This window comes from Apiospora kogelbergensis, assembly GCF_038363985.1.
Source record: "Apiospora kogelbergensis strain CBS 113332 chromosome Unknown utg000011l_segment0_segment0, whole genome shotgun sequence".
NCBI classification, from domain to species: Eukaryota; Fungi; Ascomycota; class Sordariomycetes; order Amphisphaeriales; family Apiosporaceae; genus Apiospora; species Apiospora kogelbergensis.
In genome coordinates, this window is record NW_027117428.1 from 610,816 (window position 1) to 629,933 (window position 19,118).

At 51.3% G+C, this 19,118-nt stretch overlaps 4 protein-coding genes across 4 annotated transcripts; 2 read left to right on the top strand and 2 right to left on the bottom strand.

Annotated features, from left to right (window-relative positions):
• Positions 1 to 3,747: 3,747 nt before the first annotated feature.
• On the bottom strand, positions 3,748 to 4,321 carry PG998_014443 (uncharacterized protein; the record flags this gene model as incomplete). The annotated part of the gene is made up of 3 exons (XM_066881259.1): positions 3,748 to 3,759; positions 3,847 to 3,903; positions 3,956 to 4,321. The coding sequence occupies 3 exons, from the start codon at positions 4,319 to 4,321 to the stop codon at positions 3,748 to 3,750; spliced, it is 435 nt and encodes a 144-aa protein (XP_066723790.1).
• A 2,344-nt stretch (positions 4,322 to 6,665) lies between these two features.
• Positions 6,666 to 7,719, bottom strand: PG998_014444 (uncharacterized protein; the record flags this gene model as incomplete). The annotated part of the gene is made up of 2 exons (XM_066881260.1): positions 6,666 to 7,063; positions 7,329 to 7,719. The coding sequence occupies 2 exons, from the start codon at positions 7,717 to 7,719 to the stop codon at positions 6,666 to 6,668; spliced, it is 789 nt and encodes a 262-aa protein (XP_066723791.1).
• A 4,457-nt stretch (positions 7,720 to 12,176) lies between these two features.
• PG998_014445 (uncharacterized protein) lies at positions 12,177 to 14,354 on the top strand. Its single transcript, XM_066881261.1, has 4 exons — positions 12,177 to 12,291; positions 12,342 to 13,072; positions 13,124 to 13,952; positions 14,003 to 14,354. The coding sequence occupies exons 1-4, from the start codon at positions 12,202 to 12,204 to the stop codon at positions 14,321 to 14,323; spliced, it is 1,971 nt and encodes a 656-aa protein (XP_066723792.1). The 5' UTR covers positions 12,177 to 12,201; the 3' UTR covers positions 14,324 to 14,354.
• A 2,427-nt stretch (positions 14,355 to 16,781) lies between these two features.
• Positions 16,782 to 17,778, top strand: PG998_014446 (uncharacterized protein; the record flags this gene model as incomplete). Its single annotated transcript, XM_066881262.1, has 3 exons — positions 16,782 to 17,235; positions 17,283 to 17,502; positions 17,604 to 17,778. 3 exons carry the CDS (start codon positions 16,782 to 16,784, stop codon positions 17,776 to 17,778), a joined length of 849 nt encoding a protein of 282 aa, XP_066723793.1.
• Positions 17,779 to 19,118: the final 1,340 nt, after the last annotated feature.

The window sequence follows — 19,118 nt, forward strand, 5'->3', positions numbered from 1 at the left end:
TTATGATATTATCTTTGGTTCCGCTGGACTGGACCGTCAAAGGGTAGTAAGAAAGGTCTATTGGAGTGGTTTGATTTCCCATGGTGTAGTTGATTGGCTCATCTGCGTAGCAGTTTATATAACCTTCAAATGTCTCAAGGGCAAATGAAGGATGTTGAACAACCTAGATATATATATATAGTTATATATATATATTCGACACATATACTACTCTCTTTTTGGAGCACATATTACACTCACTCTGGTTGTTGGCAGGTCTTAGCTCTTTTAACCCCAATGGACGCAAAAGTTGCTCCCGGCAATCGGGGCCAAAGGGGTAGGTAGTTTCTGCCATTCAATATACGCCCATTCCTGGACCTTCGTTACCTCAGCTGCCCAAGAGCTTCAGATCTTATGCAGATCGGGAAAGCTGTATTGACAAATGGAGGAAAAGGGTGTATGCGCTGGTAGAAAGTAGCTCAGTCCTTTAGTACCATCTAGTCAACATCATTTCTGCTTTCACAGTGGCACGCCGTACATGGTACTCAAGAGAGTGCAGATGGAAAAGCAGTAGTTACAGTAGTACATTAAGTAACGCTAATGGAGTTGGACCATCCATGGACTTTCGGGTTCTATACTACGCGGGATCAAAACAGCTGGTGGATGAAGCCTCATTGTTTTCGGGTCAAAGCTACTACCAGTGGCACTGTGTTCCGTTACAGCTCTTCAGAGCCGCTTCGCCTCCGTACAGATCCTGACTCACATTCACATTGGCTTTACTAGGGGCGCCCTCATCGACGGATGGCGCCCTTCTGCCTGCCAACAGAGAAGAACTTTTATTTCACTTCACCTCATGCGCCTGTAGCTTCAGAAGGGATGCAGCCCTCAGATTCTCGCGTAATGCCCACAAAACTCCAATCGTTTCCCATGTGCTGTTCCATCGCTAGAGCCCGAGGCAATATCGGTCCGCTATCGTCTACCGTGAAATCCATTCTGCGCACAAAATTGCGCTAGGTCACAGCATATATACCAGAACCAATGGTTTGTAAGATGATTTTACAGCTTTCGCTGTGGCCGACTTCGGTTCCGTCTCGTTGACCGTGAGTTGGGGACATAGCAATCACCAAATCCATAAAAGAAATGAGAACAAAGGCTTATAGTTTAGTATCAACCCGAATGTTTTACTGTCAATATGATTTTGTTTTTGGCATTCCCTTCCCCATATGCACGGCTCCTACCAACGGTAAATGATTGCTCAGGAACGAATGGAAAACGTCTCAAGAAAGAACCCAGGCCCTGTGCTGCCCACGCGTAAAAGAAGGGATAGAAGCAACGAAAACATAGCGAAAAACTGGAAGACATGGGTGAAAAGCAGTCGAAGGCTTCAGCGTCGATACGGAGCAGAGGTTTACATCTATATCAAAGTGCCCCGTAGGCGCAAACAGTATCTCTTCGTATCTCAAAGGGGCATGTCACCGTTAACACTAAGCGACGTTGTAAGCACCCCTCCCCCTCCCCCCCTCCCTCCGCGACTCACGTGGCCACCGAATATGTTGACTTCCACTAAACACTAAATAAATAACCTAGGAAAAGCAGTATCCGCCACCTACGGTAGTTGTTGGGAGTGAGTTGGATGGGCCGGACCAAGGCAAGGACGCAGCACCAGAAACTGTTGATCGCGTGTTTTAGTCGAAGAAGGCAGGAGTTCAAGGTATGTCCCAATGGGGCAGCCCCAACCAAGCATCTTACGGAACAGCAAATGCAGATGGGAGCGATTGGGTTCCCTGGATAGACAAGGTACGACGGCTTCGTATAGAATTCAATGGATATTTATAGCCTGCCATGGCTACTGTCGCCGTCCAATCCTAAACTTGACCACAAGCCTGGCAGTATATGATCCTTATAGCTCCAACCAGGAGGATGGTCGAATCTCATGCCATCCAAATCGAAGTCTGTGGGGGAAGTCCCCCTCGTTATTGATTCGAACTTGGTTTTCGGCATCAAGTATAGCATTTGAGCTAACGTATGACGCTTGAGTATTTGGCGAAGATGCTCGGGGGACTCCTGTCGCGAGCATGTGTAGCGGTATTTCAGCACTTGTGAGGTGAGAGGCTTCACACTGATAGAATACTTCAAACTCTCTTCCAGCTGGTACCACGTCGTCTCGAGCGAAACCGTTGGTTGTTCGATGCCGAAACTGGAATATTCCAGAACCGCAGTTGGTGTTCCTGGCTGAGTGACGCATAGTGTGTCCAGGTCCATTTTCCAGGTTCTGGAGTCTCCAATTCGTCGATGACTCCGGCTTAGTTCCTGGTGCGGGCTTGCATTCACCCCTAAACACCAGCCAAATTCACCACACCTTGCGATTTCGGCTCGGACATCTTTGTCCGCCCCTTTCAAAGGAAGCACCTCGTGGTCGAGAAAGGTCGTCTTGGGGAACACCGAGTAAGCTTTGTTCCAGGCGATGAAGTTCATCGCCTGCGTGGTCGGCGTGCGACTGAGAATAGCTTGGATGGGTATGAGTCGTGTTTTCCTCAATATGATGAACAACTCGCCACGTCGTAACCGTGTAACCGACCCTAACCGGACCCGTTCTTCCCCAACCAGTAGGTATCGTTGCGTTTGAAGGTACGCCTGGACCGGATCCGCCTTAGTAGCCTTTGCCATAATTGCCAATGTTTTCGACGTCGTGCGAGAGAAGAACTCGGTAGCAAAGTCGCCATAGATCAAGGCCTCGCTTGCACCGAGGATACTGCGGAAGGCCTGAGGGTCGTGAACGAAGGGCATCAGTTTAGTGTTGATGTTCCATACACAGGATTGCAAGTTTGGCATAAAGATACGAGTGACTTGGTGTCGAGCGCACCCATCAGGCTCTTCAAAACGGGGTAGTAAATGGAGAGAATTACTACAATGGATAGACGTGGTCGGTGTGGTAGACGCCTTCCAGCGTGACCACGCTGAACTGCCACAGTTACCGTCATTGAAGAGATGATGTATGACGGGAGCGTACAGAGTGCTAGGAGTTTGTTTATATTGTAAACGAGGTAGAGTGGAGGAGCATCTAGCGGAGAAGCCAGTCATTTATATACCTGAGCTCGTGTCTAGCTTACGGTAGCCATTAGCGCTCTCATCGTTGAGGCCTACTCTCGCCATTGTGTACAATTACCCCTATCTGAGCTACACTAGGCATTCAACTCCAGCCCAACGACGTCATCTATGATTATGCCATAAGCAATCACCATATAGCCTTCCACAGTTAAACAGGCTCTCGCGATACATGGCTGCCAGGACCGCATTTACCCACGCAGGTCAGGCAGCCTGGTGGCGTTTGCGTGCAGAAATTTAGTCCCATCATTGTCCAATGAGTCTAGCAGTGATGTTGCATTCCCTCTTCCACCACCGGCACCTCTCTTGACTGCTACACCTCTGCAAAGGCCATGCCTGTCTCCTTCGTACCGAATACACTCCAACCTCACCAGTGCTTCGCGCGCAGCCAAACGAACAGCACCCTGCAAGCAAGCAGAAGACCTCGACTTGTGGAGGAAGGGATGCTGTGAAGCGTCAGCCGTTCTTGTTCGTATGGCATGCTGTGATCTCTTACAATCATGGGCGGCAACTGTCCTGCGTATAGTATGTCCAGGAAATCCGCAGCGTCGTAGGACCAGTAAAACCCCTTGCGAACTAAACCCGCCATGATCTGTTCCACATACGAGACCATAAACCGATGCATTTCTCCTCGGCGACTGAGGTCTGTCGATAGTCTTCCACTCAGGTCGAGGGCTATTGTTCCATCATTAGATCAACTCATCGATGTGTTTATACTGGTCTGTTACTTATTTTCACCGTCCCATTTGACGCAACACGTACATCCGCTGCGCGGGCATCCGTAGGCAGGGACAAAAGGTACCTGATGGCGGATACGATCTATTGCCGCCAGTCAGTATCTAGAAATTTCGCTCAACCCCAGCACACATACCTGCATCATAACAGTCGCAACCTCTACCTCGGATTGCAGTGGCGCGATGGCAAAGAGGTCCAAATCCAAGTGTTCATGGACCACCGATGTGATACGACCGCTGCAGTAGATCACTAGGACTTGTGCAATACTGGGATGGCTGATCTCGGAGAGTACCCCCAACTCCGAGACCGTGAATTGGGGGGCCTGTCGGACTTGGACGACGTGCCCGCTACCCGACCGGTGCATTCCAAGCCAGCCGCTGCCGTTGGTGCCTAGGTGGCGATAGTGGTTATGCGCTGTCTGGTCGATATAGAGCGGGGGCCTTGCCCGGACCGTCACAAGGTTGCGGTCACGGCAGAAGTCTGGCATGCGCTTGAGAGACATGATTGCTGTCGGGCACAATTATTCGGAACCTCACACTACGGAGATTATATACATTGCATAGATGGTTGATGGGTTATGCCACTTGGATACAGCTGGTGCCGCGACTATCGCCTGAGGTAAGAGCCGCATGCGACGTGAGCCGTTCTGTGAGGTCTAGAACCACCGCAGTGGTGCTTTGAAATGAAATAGCACAACACAGTACTGTACTGCAGCCTGTCAATTATGATTTAGCTTTTGCGAAACTAACGGACATCCCACTTAGGAAGTGCTTCTTCGTAGCCCAGTCAAACGTATCTTGCTCCCAGCTCTTCATTCGGACTATGGGCCGGTACTGCATGTTAGTATACTACTGGCTCACATCTACCATTCGGGGGAAGAACTAAAGGAAGCCTGTATCCAATGCGGCCAGCGGTCTATGTATCAGATCGGACCTTGGATGGTTCACGCCTGTCAGCACCGTAGCTCGTATACGGCCGCCGACACCCCAAACCGGGCCTGACCCGACGCTCCGCCCATTTCAGAGTCAACTGGCGCGAACTAGAACCTCTGGACTTGGGCAGAAGGCGATATAAATGGTTCGAGCGGGGCTATTCTGCGATGGCTACCTGGGCGCACCACCCGCGATATCCGAACTGCGGCGTCAAAAGCGGTTCAGCTCCGTTCTCGTAAGGTTTCGCGACCTCGCAGATATATACCAGATGACCTTTCGTCCTGCCATGTATAAAGGGCCTTCTCTCTCTCCGAGTCGATGAGACACAATAGAGTGGTTTCTCCAGCATGCACCAGGCTGATTCCCATACAGACCAACCTTCCGTAAAGACTCCCAGTTCACTCTGAATACATATCACTTCCTATCTCGCAGCTCCCATCATATACATTGATATCGTTTCTCTCCTAGACCTATCGCTATTCAGCACGATGAAGACTTCCATCCTGAGTCTTTTTATCGTGCTTGGCCTCAATGGCCTCGCCAACGCCCTTCCTCAGCCGGTAGAAACGTACCCGTCTTTCGTTGTCCGCGACAGCCATGGCCCCGCTGAGCCTGAAGAACTTCTTGAGGACCAGATGCATACCAACGGCAGATCCGGATACAATCGGGTGGAGGTGAGAGGCCGCTCGGGATACCACCGCGTTGGGGAAGCAGGGGCGGAGGGCGATGCGAAGACAGAGGACCGGTCTGGGTATGATCAGATTGGAAAGGTTGAGGCAGACGGAAGGTCGGGATATAACCGCGTCGGGGTGAAGTTCACTGGAGACCTTCGAGTGTCTCGCTACAGGACCTGCCACGAACCGCGCTACCAGAGGTCCGTGAAATCTTTCTCAAGATGTACTCAGAAACAGAGTGGTATGAACAAATGGAGCTTCTCCGGAAGCGAGGCAGACCGTCCAAAAGGCGCAGATTTGAGGTTAGCTAGGTCCTGTTCGGCTATTATTGTCAAATCGTTTCATAACCTCGGCTCTCGTGCTTTCATCAACCGTCAATTGGAAAGTAGTGCTCAAGAAGTATTGGTACTCTATTATTACCATTTATATCATGTAAATGACATCAACTGTGCCACTGAAGCTATAAACTGGGTTCTTCCGGGAGATCGGATTTTCTGACATTTCATTAGCCTCCTAGTTTAGTTTGGGCAACTTTACCGATAGGTACCGTGGACTCAATTCTCTTCCCCCTGCCCACCAGGTCTTTAGGCTGGACATGGCATGCAAGGGAACTAAATCGGCCCCATCGACGAATTGGAGAGTCCCGAACGTGGAAAATGGACCTGAACACGCTACGCGTCACTCAGCCAGGAATACCTACTACGGTTCTTGAATGTTCTAATTTCGGTATCCAGCAACCGACAAGTTTATTCTGGGCTTCTCTACCCCGACAGGAAAATAGCAGTCGTTTGTCTACCTCGTCGGCTCGAACTGGGCAGAGACGCTACGACCGACTGCAGCAAGGTAGATACGATTTCCCACCTATCAGTGTGCTTCCAGGCACCATCGCCAACCCCTAGCGCGTGCCTTGACCTAGAGCGGTCCGGATCTTCGTAAGTCTGGCCCAATACAAGTACGGAAGCCCGAAGCTCTCATCGGCTCTGCTACGCCCTTCCTGCCCCCTACCTATCCAACACTACCCACCTGCAAACAGCTCGCAGCCGTCGCATTGTCTCCTTCCGGGATCCTCGACAGTCCCCCGAGAGGGGTGGAGGACGGAGTTCCCTTGGATGCGGGTATCTGCTGCTGTAGACCTAGTTTCTTCGTGAGACGAATGACTAGGAAGAGGTCTTCGTTGTTGACGAAGCCAGCCTGTGTGTTTTGCATCCAGTTCAAGAGATTCCCGGCTGCAAGACGGGCATCATCCTGCGAAGGAGATGTCGGAGAGGAGATAGCCCCCCCCTGCCGACCTCATACCCAGACTAGAGTTGCTCCTGCTTCGATGCAACGTCTTGGGCGAGATTGCACTGTCCATGCCAAAGGTCGGCGCGGCTATCTCGTGGACTGGCGATTCTACGGCGGATGGAGGAGCGGTCGCGGAAAGGCTGTAGCGAGGCGTAGGTGGCTGCGAGGACTGTACTTGGTCGAAATCCAGATCAAAGTTTCCCAAAGCCTGGCTCTTGGGCCGCTGCATGTGCGTGCTCCCCGGGGAGGGTCGAGTCTGGTCAAATCGCCCCGAGTCCGGATTCGGTGAGAATGTGAACTGCGAAGCCGGACTGAAAGCACTTCCTGAGAAAGCAGAGCTCGAGGGATCGGTTACTGCACTCGACAGCAATGTCGCGCTTTGGGAGCGAGGGTATTTGTACCCGCTCATCTCGAAATCCGTGAAGTTGGATGGTGTATCGCTCTATCTAGATACCTAAGACACGGCTTGCAATTATCAACATCGTAAAATAGTACCAGACTGGCTGACTTAGAGTATTTCCATCTGAAGTGACCGTTAGACCCGCCGTAGGGGTCGGCGAGCGAATAAAAGAGACATTGGCGAACGTGCTGTTAGTTGGCATGAGACTGATCATCGTACCAATGGTACCCATAGTGCGGGTTGTCTCATTTGCGCTACCTGTCCAATCGGCGCTTGCAGTCCGGACCGAGCCAGAGTGCAGGACTGTAGTTGGGTTGGGGGTGGAATCCGTGATGGTGACAAACACAGTTTGTATTACAGTTCTCGTGATACGTTGAGCCCCACCCGTGTTGGCGTTGGTGGCCGGGGCATCCAAGGAACTCTCAGTGGTTGTCGTCGTTTGTTGCGGCGAGCTTTGTGTGTGGGGGCAGTAATCAGGTTCGAACTCTAGGGAGCCTATGGCTTTGAGCGTTCCCACCTGGAACTCGAACTTGACAATGTCCCCAGGTGAGACTTCCAAGCCTAACACACCCACAATGGGAGCGAGCAAGACGGGGATGGACAATCTCATCTTGACCAGACCCCGAGGAATGATGGTACTGCGCGTCAGCGGTCCTTAAGTACATCCATGGCTGTCTCGTTCCGGACGTCGGCCATTATTGATCGTTTGCCCCGAGGGCGTACGGAACCAGACGCGCTCTATGGGGCCTCGATAAATATGGGTTCCATGTCTCTATTTTGTAATATCATGTACGGTCACTAGCGAAACCTACGTCCCCTTCCCACTCTTTGGTAGTTTCCGTATTCCTGGAGTGTCCATTAAGCTACAATAGCGTCCCGCGTAACGGTAGATATAGCAAGTGCTGGTTTGCGGGTGCGAAACGTTGATAACATGATGAGCTCGAGTTGGGCGAGCCTCGCCAGGGGAGCTGCTGGTCCGATTCTGAACCCATATTGACGAGAGGAATCTCGAGCCAGCTTCTCTTCAGCGTGTCTTGAGGAGAAGTTATTGTACAGTTCAGGAGGATTGGGCAGTTGGTCCTAAAATGACGCGGGGTCGCGAACCAGCTCTACGCTAACAACAGTGGGTTCTAGGCCTGGCCCGCTGCCTGCGCTAGTGCGCTAGTGCGCCATTGCTACTCTTCTGGCTCTGCACTCCAACCAGTAGGCCAAAGGTCTGCGGGCAACTATGGAAGCCAGGATCGGAAACAGCCCACGAGAGTCTTCAAGCTCTCGACGGATGCGGCGATAGAGAATATGCTGCTGGATGATTCAGGCTCCGAAGCGACTGACCTCTATCGGAACGTTACAAGCGGAGCGGTGGGAACATCAGGCTCTGTCCTGCGCATCAGGACATGATGCATCACAAGCTGTCTGTCCGGCGTCCATTCCGCCTCTCAGTGCCACTTGAGGACGGTTCCCATTCTGCATCACAATCAAGCCAACAAAACTCAGGAGCGAAAACAGCCCGTGAGACTCTTCGAGTTTAAGCAGCAAAAAGACAGTACTGTATGTTACTGGATGATTCTGGTTTCATTCGGAATCGGCGTACCACGTCGATAAGGGTACAATAGGATACTACGGTCGAGCGGACCAGAATGGTAGTTTGGCCTCCCAGTATCATTTCTGCGTACTACTCGGGGGGAATTAGAGAGGCCTGAAAGTGCCTCGTGTAGCAAGCGCGCCACGGCCAACAACGGAGCTCAACAATATCGGCGCTGTTGTTCGCTGGCTCTGCACATTTGGACCGGCGGCGCCATCAGCAGCTCTGCATCCTGAGGCTTACATCTGCCCCACCGCAGCTTACAGTCATCACCAAGCAAGACTTCTGTAGGGCTGCATATTTGGCGCTGATAGGTACCGCTACCGCTAAGCCCTGTAACTCTAGCTGACTTAGAGCCAACAGTGGGCCAGTGGATTACACCCTGGACAGAAGAGCAGCTTGGAGCTGACTGTCGCGGTGGCAGTTCAGACAAAAAAGCTCCCAGAAGCAATTGGGCAGTTTACTAGACTCTACAAGGCCTCTTTTGCCATGGTCCTGAATCATCGCAACTCCTAGTCGCGACTCAGTCAGTTGCATGCCGGTCGTGAATTGGGTTGCTACAGTAATTGGAATGATTTCATTGAAAGACATCATCATACCGTTTCAAGGCCTGTCCTAGGCGTAGTCTGCTTCCACCAAAGTCCACCTTGGACAATAAGCATAAAAAACGAGTATTACCTAACTCACTCAATTGCACACAGAGCAACAAGCCATCTTACGACGACTTTAACAATAACGAAGGAGTCGAGACGAGGACTTCATTCGGTTAGATCCCTGCGCGCCACAACGGAGTTCGTAACAATTGGACCGAACCCTCATATCATTAACACATCATTCCTTAGGCCGGCCGCAGACGAGAGGTAGCAGGTCATGGCACCCAACGCTCCCACAGAGGCTCGGCATTTTGATTTTCCGGCAGCGCGCGGTGCCACCGAAATAGTAGGTTTGCTTTCCGGGCATTGGGTTACGTCAAAGCTAACGGATATCCTGCCAGATTGGTCCAGACAATGGTCCTAGAGAAGAGCAGGGTGATGTCCCTGATTTAGGCCCACTCCATCCCTCCCACCACTTCAACCTCCGCGGCGCTGGGTCCGATCATGGTGAAGACGAAATTGAAGGGTATATGCAGTATGTATCAAGTGTTAGCTTCAGTCACCGCTCAGTCCGCCGGTCTACAGACAGGCGAGGCCCCCGCGCTCCAGACCCTGCTAGGCCAGACAGCAGCGGGCATGCCATAAGAAGGTCTCCGGAACTATTGGGCACCATCAACGGGGCAGGTGCAATCCGTCGGAACGGCCCCCAGGCCATCCTTGCACGGGCCGGAGAGGGTGTGGCGAGTTCGCAAGTCCCCGTGGCCAGGTTTCAGTCGGGAGCACACTCTGGAGTGAGCAGGGTCACCGTAATCAGTGGCAGCCGTCGAACATTCCGACCTGGTCCCAACATTGGCCCGCCAGATGATCCTTTCCAATCGTACGATATCTCTTCGCCCCCCCATCCTGGATCTTGCGGTTGCTTTGGTGTCTTTCACGTCAACCTGTGCTGATAGAACTCACAGGGCCTTTGAAGATATATTCAGTCACGGACCGTCTGTCCCCCCCGCTCCCCAACCGTCCAAACCCACGCTTGGATGACCAAGAAGGATTCGGCGGTCCGAGGTTCCCGGGTGGTAATAGCAGCCCCGGCGATGTCAGAATGGACCTCTCTGCTATTCTACATCATCTGCTTTTGACAGTGCACAACCCGAACGCTGTCCATGGTGATGCAGTCCACTCCCTGGAGGCCTTGGATCGTATCATCACAAGTCTTATGGAGGATAATCCCCAGTCGAACGCCGCGCCTCCTGCGTCCCACGAGACGATATCCAGGCTACCCAGGAAAAAGCTAGAGGAGGGGATGCTGGGATCTGAAGCCAAAGAGAAGTGTACAGTCTGTATTGACGATATAGGCCTGGGTGATGAAGTCGTCGTGTTACCGTGTAAGCATTGGTTTCATTATGGATGTGTGGTGTTGTGGCTCAAGGAGCACAACACCTGCCCAATTTGCAGAGCGTCGGTCGAGGGGGAACGGGCAGGCGAGTCTCAGAGGAACGAGGTAGTATTGGGTTTGGAGGCAGAGCTATCTCCGACGCCGCGTTCAGGTGCTGCGGGACGGCATAGCTCGACCTCTCCGTCTCTGGATCCGCCTTTGCTACGGCCCTCAAGAGTCAGAGGCCCATCGAATCCATGTCGCCGCTCAACTTCCGGACCTCTCAGGGCTCGATTCACTGGCGATGGTCCTCTGTACTGGATCAGAGCCACGTTTGGTAGGAACAGTCGTTCCTGACCCGACGTCACTACTGTATGTCCGTCCTCCCTTCGCGGGCTACGGATACGTCTAGTAACCCGCGTAGCTGATTCGGGCAATTAGGTCGGGTTACATCACACAGTTACACAGCGGTGTAGATGCCTAGGAAAAGCGGGCCTACGCAGCTACCCGCCAGTTGATAACGAGCGACGTGCGCCTTGGTTCGGGTAGCAATGTCATGGGCCGGGCATATGGTTATGGGGCGGCGAGGGTAACACATCGAGCATGCGTCGTGAGACCGGCCGGCGGCGGACCGGACATACACGTTCATTGCTTGCAAGTTTATACCAGATACATACCAATGAATGTCGATGAGTGGCCACATCCACCTTCACATCATGAGCGCAAGAGGTTACACACACCGCCGTATATGGCCCTTTCCAACGTTCAACCTCGCCCGGACTTGTGAATGGTAACGGCGGTTGGTGAGGGTTGTTCAGGGAAAGAGTTGTATGGCTGGACCTTGGGACAAACATGTTGGCGGATTGTGATGTTGGGTTGGTGGGAGTTTTCAGAGAGAAGAGTTGCATGCATGCTTGGATGAATGGGTGCGCCATAAACTATCTCGTCGGACAACGGCTTATAAAATACCCATCAGCCATTAGCTACCAAGAGTAGATGTTGGAAATGTGATGAGACAACACCGATAGAAGCCTTGCACGGTCCCGCGCAGATAGCCTTGGACATGAAATATGGCATATGGAGACAACTTGGTCCGTGCTGAAACCTGCTTGCCGTTTTGAGCGAATTTCCACAACATTTGGCCAAATGTCGTAGACCGACACTTCACTCTGAGAGATCTATGGTCCGGTCGCACTGGAGTGCAAGCCCAGTATCTGGGGCTTTCTCATGGAGGACAACAAGCATTGCATCTAGGTGGAAGAAACCTAGGAGACTGTCGGAATAGAAATTATCTTTCGGGGTTTCAAGTTTGACAAATTCAAGAGTAGGTGTAGTGCATGTAATACTATCATCCAGGTGCTTAAAGATGTGCTTGCTTGTACGTTGAGAAAAGGTAGCCGAGACCTCAGTGGGGAGATTTTGGAATGAAACTCGCTGGATCTTCTCTACTTCACGTGACAAGATTGGACGTAGCGTGATCCACTCCATTGATAAGCGTTGACTCTGTTATCGGAAGAGATGTCGCATTGTCGTCAGATAACCATCATGGAAATGACAGAGTTTCGACTTCTGGCAGCCCGACTCACAAGCATCTGCCATGTGTATGATAGAAAGGGAAAACTTCTGGAGGCACCGGTAAGTAGCCAGGATATATATATTGCTTTCAAATGCTCACATGTCTATAGGAGTTCATCGGCATTGTTCGCTCCCTCTTCCACACGCTACCCCCAGCGACGCGAAGATGCCTCGCGGAGCCCGTGGACCAAACCCCAAACCCTACCATCACGAAACTACCATCGAAGAGACGAAAACGGACTCTCTCAGAGGTTACCGGCGAATGCTCGGGGCCTGCTCGCAGACGGACGCCGCCGAAGACTCAAAACCCCATATCTACAACTACCATCGATGAAGCGCCAAGACCCGGTACCCTATCAACTACGCGAGATGATGCCTCAATACCCGGTGGCACCAGGAAAAGCCGTTTAGGACGAGTCAAAAATAAAAACTCTCCGATCGTTCCTGTTCAAGAGCTTTTGCCTTTCACCCGCCTCTGGGCGCAAGACCCCAATACATTCTTTCGCAGGCAAGCCTGCCAAAGCCTCGACCCATATACAACAGAACCAGAAGATAACTTCCCATCTGTCCTCCTCCGCTTAGTCCAGGGACAGCTGGAAAAAGACCGCTCCGATGTATTGGCGAAGGAAGTGCAGCTGAGACAAAGGCGAGTTGGGCTGATAGGCATGTATATGCTGGCAACCATATTTGGGCGTGACGATGTCCCCGCTTCGCTGACAAACGGGAACCAAATTTCCGAATCAGAAGTTCGCAAGGGTAAACGCTACTGCCGCTTTCTATCCGACCTAGGAAACCTTGATATACTAATAGCGTTCTCGAACCGCGACATCCCAAAGTCAACGTAAGTCCTCACCTCGTCAAGATCATCCGCACTAATCCAACGGATGTCCAGGCTAGAAGAACATTGGCCCCTGGCAGATGGATATGACGATCATCGCAAGAATCTGATCACGTCCCTAGAGCAGCGGGGGATCCACACAGCTGCTGGCCAGTTCAAAGGACTCACCGTGGTCCTTTTAGGCCATCTTTTTGAGAAAGCGCAGGAATATGCATCCGAGCCGAGGCCAAATGGAGAATCCTATGTTTTAACAAGCCAATCTTGGGAACTATGGCTTGCGCAAAATCTGGGATGCAACGATGCCGTTAGGCTTACCAATCAGCAACAGTTGATTGAGCTCCCTGCTGGTAGAGTAACTCCAAGCTTGGCTCTAGGATCGCAGAAGGGCCCCTCTCGTGAAGACAGGAGCCAAGCGGACAACACGTTCAATCTGTCACTTAATATAACGAACCTTTCTACCGCTGCAACTCATATAGGCAATAGGAGGACAGCAGACGTACCCAATCACGACTCTGGTGTGAGGCCTGCCATACCTGGGATCCCGGATGGATATGGCAGGGACGACGTTTCTGATGGAGCTCAAAGCCTTCTTCACTTAGCAAACTCAGGGGGCAGTGCATACCTTCACTCGAGTGCTACTCCGAGTCAATCCATGCGTGCGGTAGGACCTGAGACTTTCGACTTCGAGAGTTTCGTATATGTCAATCAGCCAACGTTTATACCTCTACGGAGGGATCTGGAAGAACGTTGGAAAGGCACCTGGCGGCTCGATTGGAACGGATGCCCAAAGAAGCCGTTGAAAAGGGGAAAGCTAGTGGCACAAATAGCTGAACAGTTTCCTCCCGAACTCGTTGACCTAGTGTCTGATGTCGGTGAATTCATTGTAAGCAGCTTCCTACAGAGCTAAGAAGCTTCGCTTACATACTTGAATAGCACCCAATTCTCGAGAAGCGAGTTAATCAACCTCTGCGCTTCAACTCCGTAGCATTGTCGCTACAGTCTGGTGCCCCGAAAGATGAATTCAAGGCCCGTATCAGCGCCGTCATGCATCTTTTAAGGACTCAATCAGATCAGACTCTACCACGTTTTGTCAGGGACAGGACAGATGAGTATTTCCAGTCGGATAATCGGCTACATCTATCTATCATAGAGAAAGATATGTGTATAACCACAACAGATGAAGAGGAGGAGCGTTTCGTCTGGATAAAGTTTTTCACCGAGAAGGATTGGGATTGGGTGGATGGGAAAGAATAGTATTTGTTCAACCATACAACCAAGCCAGCCACGCAAGAAGATGATAGTTAAACAAGCCTACTCGTGCCCTTCACTGGTCCCGTTGGGCCGTTGCCCCTCACATCACCGGTATCCTCTCCTTCCTCCCCTCCACGGTAATATGTCGTTGTCTCGTACATCTTTGCCGCTCGTAAATTTATTAGTACCGTTAGCAATGGTGCTATAATAATTATGAAACGACTTACGATAGTGAGAAGTAGGGTCGCCTTCGCGTCCGAAATTTCTTTTCTGGAGACCTAATTGGATGAGCTTCAGTCCGTCACGTTTCGCTAGGCTCTCTGCAAATTAACCCTGATGGCTTGTAGGATCTCTTTCAGAAGAGCAAAGATGACTGCAGTGGTTTGGTAGGTAGAAAAGTAGCCGAACCAATTCACCATAATGATAGTTTAAGATAGCTTATATAAATCGCCGGGTCGTTCTAATGATGACCTCTTCTAGCATATTGGCCTCAATAGTAACCACACCTACCAAACCTGTAGCCAAATGCATGTCACTGCACACTCTCGGGGTACGATTCTCTGGTACCAAGCATGAAGATGCCTTGACCGGGGAGCTTGCCCGAGGATCCTGTCCGGTCTGTACTGCGAATGGTCTCGTGCAGGATACATAGTACGGGTGAATGACAATACTCGGGAGTGACTTGCAGATGCATACGCGTATCTCGTGGTTGCTTCCAAGAACGGCCGGGCTTGTTATTGGCCTCCTATACTCTACACGAACCTTGCTATATGTTTTTTGCTTAGACCCTGCCAGACAACAAAAAACTGATGATGTTCCTGGATTAGGATCACTGTCGACATAGCCTAATGATGACACGATCGCTTGCATATACGTGAAGGGGCAGCGCTACGATCAGGGGTCATAACGCGGTTCAAAAACATCTCGGTTGGATATCACTGGGATGGCTTCGGTAAACAAGACCAACCACTGACTGTTGCTACATACTGCCTCCTAGACGGAGCTGCAAAGACAGGCCAGTAATGGTGGCTAGGGGCAGCGTCACGGCCCGGGTTCAATCAACAGGTCTGTCTTGCATTAGCCGCAACCAGAACGAGCAGCTCGACAGCATGTTAGCCAGAGCACAGTACTGAATTGTCCATTGACCTGCATGAGCCACTATTTGGAACTAGCTGTATGCGAGGATCCTCGGGGAGCATGATGTCCACATCCGGGATCATGGCCGAAGCATCCCTTGAGCAGTCACGATGGGTGATAGGCCGGGGTCAGGGTACGGCTCAGGGCAAGTAACCCTGCGGTCCGAGCTGATATCTCAAAGATCAAACAAAGGGCCTCCGTTATGGTCAAGGTCTTGACGGGTTACCAGACAAGGGATCAGGTCTGGATTCCAACTAGATGGTCATGCAAGCTGAGGGTTGCCAACACTTCGAGTATCTTGTTTGTCGCCTTCTACAGAAAGCGGCATGGTGTGACTTTCATACGACTGATTCGGGGAGAATAATGGCCTGGTCTCAAGGATGTGGCCGCATGTGAGGCAGCTACTTTTGATATCATACTTACCACAGGCCAGTAAGCCATTAAGAGGCATATAGCTTTAAAAACGATGTCTCTGGATCAGGGATCACCATCGATGCAGACTGATGATGGAACGATGGCTTGCATATACATAAAGGGGCAGCGCTACGATTAGGGTTCATGCTGGACGGGCTTGAAAGCGGTTCAGAGAAATGTTTCGGTTGGATATCGTTGGGTGGTTGCGGTGTCACTGGCTGTTGTTGCATACGGGCCCCCTAGGCCGGAGCTAGCAGAGACAGACTAGTAACAGCAGGTAAGGTCAACGTTACGGACATAGCTCACACAATGGGGCTCCGTCATAGCCGGGGTCTGGACAGGCTCTCTATATGAGGGATCAGGTGCTGACCCAAACAACGCGGAGAGAGCGCCATGGCAAGGTGTCGATTCTATGCAAGCCAAGGATTGCTATCAATTCGGGTGGCTTGTTAAGTTTCTCGGGGGAGAAGAGGGGAATGGGGGAGGGGAGAAACGGGGGGAGGGGGGAGTACCATAGCTTGAGAACGCTGGCTTTCGATATGCAAACAGCAAACTGCGGTCCCTAGCCTGGGTTCTTGACTTACACGAGAATGCGGCAAGGTTGCAGGGTCGATCATGACACGCAGCCATGGGCTGTCCCGGCCTGTGCTTTCAGTCTCCCGTCTCAATCTCCCGTGCAATCTCCTGTGCCTATCAGCTGCGACAAGTTCTGTAAAAGTTGCTGAGCCACAGGGGAACCACAAGTATCGCCCCACATGAAAACCGTTACTTCCCAATCTCCCATTCTCAACCTCCCATTCTAACCTCTCTTTTGCTCAATCTCCTATTCCCAAACTCCCATTTGTCCAATCATCCATTACTAGTCTGGCATCAATCTCTATTTTACTCAATTCCAAGTTTGCCTCAAACTATGGATAGCAATCAACAGCTCTCACTTATCACATCAGTCGCCTCCATTTTCAAAGTCCAGTTGGAGAATTACAAGCAATGGGATAAAGGACCTAAACAGCTTCGAGTGAATTGGGAGTCCGTTTCCAATGCTCAAGAAGACACTGTTGAGAAAACCATCCTGAAGGAAGGTGGCCGCCCGACTTGGTTCATATACTCAGTAATCAAGTCGCTTACGGACAAGTCATCCAACCATTTCGCAGGCAGGCCTTCTTGCGAGCAGCTATTCAAGCAACTCAACAGCAGGGACTTACCTCTAGAGGACCGGACGCATTTGGCATTACAACTAGCACATCAAGTCAAAGTTTTGGTACCAACCGAGCTGCAGGGAAAGGTCGAAGCGCTATTTCGAAAGCGTATTCGAAGTCCTGAAGATGGTAGGATGTCGGAACAATCTCATGCTCAGAAAAAACGCCGTAGGTGTAAAGAATCGTTATGAAGCGTCGTACTTACAACTTTTCAGGCACAGGAGCCCGTACCGATGATAGCAGCCCAGCTCCAGATGACGATGCGGGATCCAACACGTCGACGAACAACGTCCACCCACCGAATAGGACAACCGTTACCGTCCCTACTCAAACCCCGATAATAGATGTACCCCAGGAATCTATCCTGAGCCCCGAATTCTTACAGCCCTTTGTCAATGCATCCCTCAAAGAAACTATGTGTCTATTTGCCGATGAGTTAGGGCATAGTATTACGACAAGCAAAGACCCCAAAGATCAAAATCTCGAAGTCTCCGACATATCTATGTCATTTCCGAATACGCAAATGTTCAAAATAGCATGTCAACTGACAATACCGATTGCGCACCAGAAAGCAGAAAGCTTTCTTGGGAGAATGTTTGGGGTGAAGCTGGAGGTGGATGCAGGATTAAGATATGTCTCAATGCCTGGTGGGTCACAGATATTGCCTCGGCCGCACCTTATCTTAAGGGGATGCCAGCGCGACTGCATTGATACCATATTTGGGGAAGTTATCGCTCGCGCTATCAGCACATGCCCCGTATATAAAGAAGAGACAAAGCGTTATCGGAGGATAACGCATAGTGTTACCAGTTCGGTGGGCGCTTTCCAGCTCTCGGGTAATGGCGGGATGCTGAAGAACCTGAGCGAGTTGAAGCAAGCCATGCGTCTTGTAACTGGCGCAGCATATGTGAGCAGGTATGTGGGGGCCTCTGCACCCCTCAGCATGGGTATAAGGTTCTCGGCCTCTTCAGGCGTGACCACGGCAGCTGTGGGAGACGATGGCGAGTAGAGAACCCACTGAACGGGCCTCATGAACTGGTCGCTATAGGACTCCACGACAACCTTTACTGTCTTTTCGAACTCTCCTGATAGGTAAAGTGGAAACCCGACGTGATGCCGACGCACCCGATATTTCCTTCCAAGCCCAGTCCGAGAGAGGGCACGGAACATGGGCACAAACCAATCAGAGCCTCCCGGCATACGGCCCGTTCTGGCAAAGATTTCCAAGTCTCGATAAAGTCCTGGAAACTGGTGGGGGGGAATATGAGGGTGGTCGTTTTACTTGTCGGACAAGTTCAATCTCATATTCGGTCTCCCTTTCTTGCTCTACCTCCTGCAAAGCCGAAGCGTGTACTGCAGCACCCGTATCCTGGAACCCTTTCCGGCGGGCTTCCAGCTCTCTCATGTATGGTGCCAGTCGTGATTTTCCTCGTATCTCCGCGACAATTAATTTCCCCTTCCTCTGTGGCCCGTACAGGTGCTGCAGCGTTTGGCGTTCGTTCTGCTTGATGGCAGAGACATACGCGTTTCGTTCATCATCGTCGCTCACGAAACGGGGATAATCTAGCTCAGCCTGTATACGGCGACAATAATCTGTCCCCTGCGCGTAGTACAATGGTTGCAATAGTTCGATGCCATCACACGTATTGTTCATAAGCCACTGTAATACATCGGGTGATTGGATCCGCTCGTAGTCCTTCTTCCTGCATATATCGCGGATACTTCGGTCAACCTCGGGCGGGGCGTAAAAGGTTACCAGCTGAGTCGTGCCAAGCTGGCGTAGTCTCATGGCAGCTTGAATCGTTTTGTCTTTGGTTTGCGAAAGTCCGAGAGTGACGGCGCCGCGAGCGTCACGACCAAATTTGAGATCCGTTCCGCGTGTATGGACTTCGTCCAAGTAAACAAGGACCTCATCAAGGTTGTCGACGTAGGGCGTTGCAAGTAGTGGTGTCTTGGCGCCCTGCTTGGAGACGATCATTGGCTTGTCGCCTTCAAAAAAAAGTGCAGCGCTGGCAGAATTGTCGACTTGAAGCCACGTAATTGCCAATGTG

Coding starts and splice junctions, on each gene's coding strand:
- PG998_014445 (XM_066881261.1), top strand. CDS start 12,202: ATGGAAATGACAGAGTTTCGACTTCTGGCAGCCCGACTCACAAGCATC. Junction 13,073..13,123: donor CGCGACATCCCAAAGTCAAC/GTAAGTCCTCAC, acceptor ACGGATGTCCAG/GCTAGAAGAACATTGGCCCC. Junction 13,953..14,002: donor CTGATGTCGGTGAATTCATT/GTAAGCAGCTTC, acceptor ATACTTGAATAG/CACCCAATTCTCGAGAAGCG.